Source organism: Accipiter gentilis, chromosome 10 (assembly GCF_929443795.1).
Source record: "Accipiter gentilis chromosome 10, bAccGen1.1, whole genome shotgun sequence".
Taxonomy (NCBI): Eukaryota; Metazoa; Chordata; class Aves; order Accipitriformes; family Accipitridae; genus Astur; species Astur gentilis.
The window spans coordinates 26690932-26692528 of NC_064889.1; the positions used below are offsets into that span (position 1 = coordinate 26690932).

General features: G+C 59.4%; 1 protein-coding gene across 1 annotated transcript; it reads left to right on the top strand.

Moving 5' to 3' along the window:
• The first annotated feature begins 694 nt into the window (after positions 1 to 694).
• Positions 695 to 1024, top strand: LOC126044010 (beta-keratin-related protein-like). Its single transcript, XM_049813102.1, has one exon. It carries the CDS (start codon positions 695 to 697, stop codon positions 1022 to 1024), a length of 330 nt encoding a protein of 109 aa, XP_049669059.1.
• The last annotated feature ends 573 nt before the right edge of the window (positions 1025 to 1597 follow it).

Sequence of the window (1597 nt, forward strand, 5' to 3'; positions counted from 1 at the left end):
GCCAGCATCTAATGCATCACTGTGCTCTCGCCCAGTAGGGAAATGCAAGCCAGACCTTTCAGATGAAAGAGACAAGCTCTTCATCTCTTGGCTGCGCTTTGCAAGCCTCAAATTGCTGTTGGTCAATGTGCGTCACACAGAAGGCGCGTTCCAGCTCTCCTGAGGCGCTGGCTCACCATATAAAAAGCCTGTGCCACTCCAGGCCCTTCCATCCAAATCTCTTCCCTTGCTCTCCACGGTGAACTTGGTAAGTCTGAACTCACTCCTTCTCTTCCTGCTGGTAGGATTTCTGTCACGGGGATTGCTTCCCTTCTGTGCGTGGTCCTTCTGATATGTGGTCCAGGCTTGAAAACACGTTGTGCTTCCCTCTTCCGGGAGGTGAGTTGGTGAGGGAAGAGGGGAGGCTTCAGTCCCTTCCGAGAGGGACTGGGCTCTTTTGTAGCAGCGGCTCTGCTGAAGCCTGAGGCTGAACGACCAGTACCATCTAACCGGTCGTCAGGTACTTCCTCCCCCAACGACAGTGCAGCGACATGCCTCGGTCACTCTTGGCGTGGAAGGGAACTTTTCAGGGAGATCTGGCCCTACGCAGGCACTGCCCGTTTTCAGGGGAGCCAAGCTGGGCGTCCGAAAGGGCCCAACGGCTAATGCCCTCTGCTCCCTCCCGGTCTTACAGGGTCGCCTCCCTCCGCGAGACATGTCGTGCTACAGCTCCTGCCTGCCAGCCGCCTGCGGCCCAACCCCGCTTGCCAACAGCTGCAACGAGCCCTGCGTCCTCCGGTGCGCCGACTCCAGCGTTACGATCCAGCCCTCGCCAGTCCTGGTGACGCTGCCGGGCCCAATCCTCAGCTCCTTCCCTCAGAGCACAGCTGTGGGATCCACCGCGTCGGCTGCCGTGGGGAGCTCTCTCAGCGCTGGCAGTGTGCCCATCGCTTCTGGGGGCTCCCTGGGGCTGGGGGGCTTTGGGTGGTCCGGTCTGGGCCGTGGGCTCTGTGGGCCTCTGGGACGGGGCAATCTCTTATGCTGAAGCCCGTGGATTGCCTGCCCGTGGCCGAGCGCCAGGAGCCTCGAGGAAAGCCCTGGAGCCAGCCCTGAGAGCGTGGCCGTGGTCTGCAGAGGAGCCGAGCTCCCGCTTCTCCGCCTGCGCTGGGAGGAAGGGGCCTGCGCTGGCCTTCCGTCTCTTCCAAGGAAGCCTCTCTCTTTCCCCCTCTTGCCCTGCTTTACCTCATGCTCCCCGTGAAATACCTCCTCCTTCCTTCCGTGGCAACGGGTCTAGGTGATACGCTAGGTGACTGCCAGAGCCTTGAAGGGGAACTGGAAAAGAAGCATCCCTGCCGCGGAGGTTTTCCCTCAGATGGCAGCACTCCTCTGAGCTTTACTCAGCCTCCCAAATGCTCCCGTCTCTTCCTTTCGCCTTTGATTTTCTCATTAAAGACATTGGGCATCAGCTTTGCAAGGGAGTCGTGTTTCATTCTCCCCTCTTCTCCAGTCCCAGCCAGCTGAGTATCCAACAGAGTTGTTCCTCCCTTGGTAAAACGACGGTTTTCTCCGTAGTTCCTGGGTTTGAGAGGGCCTCGTCTTTTGCCCCTGACATCCCATA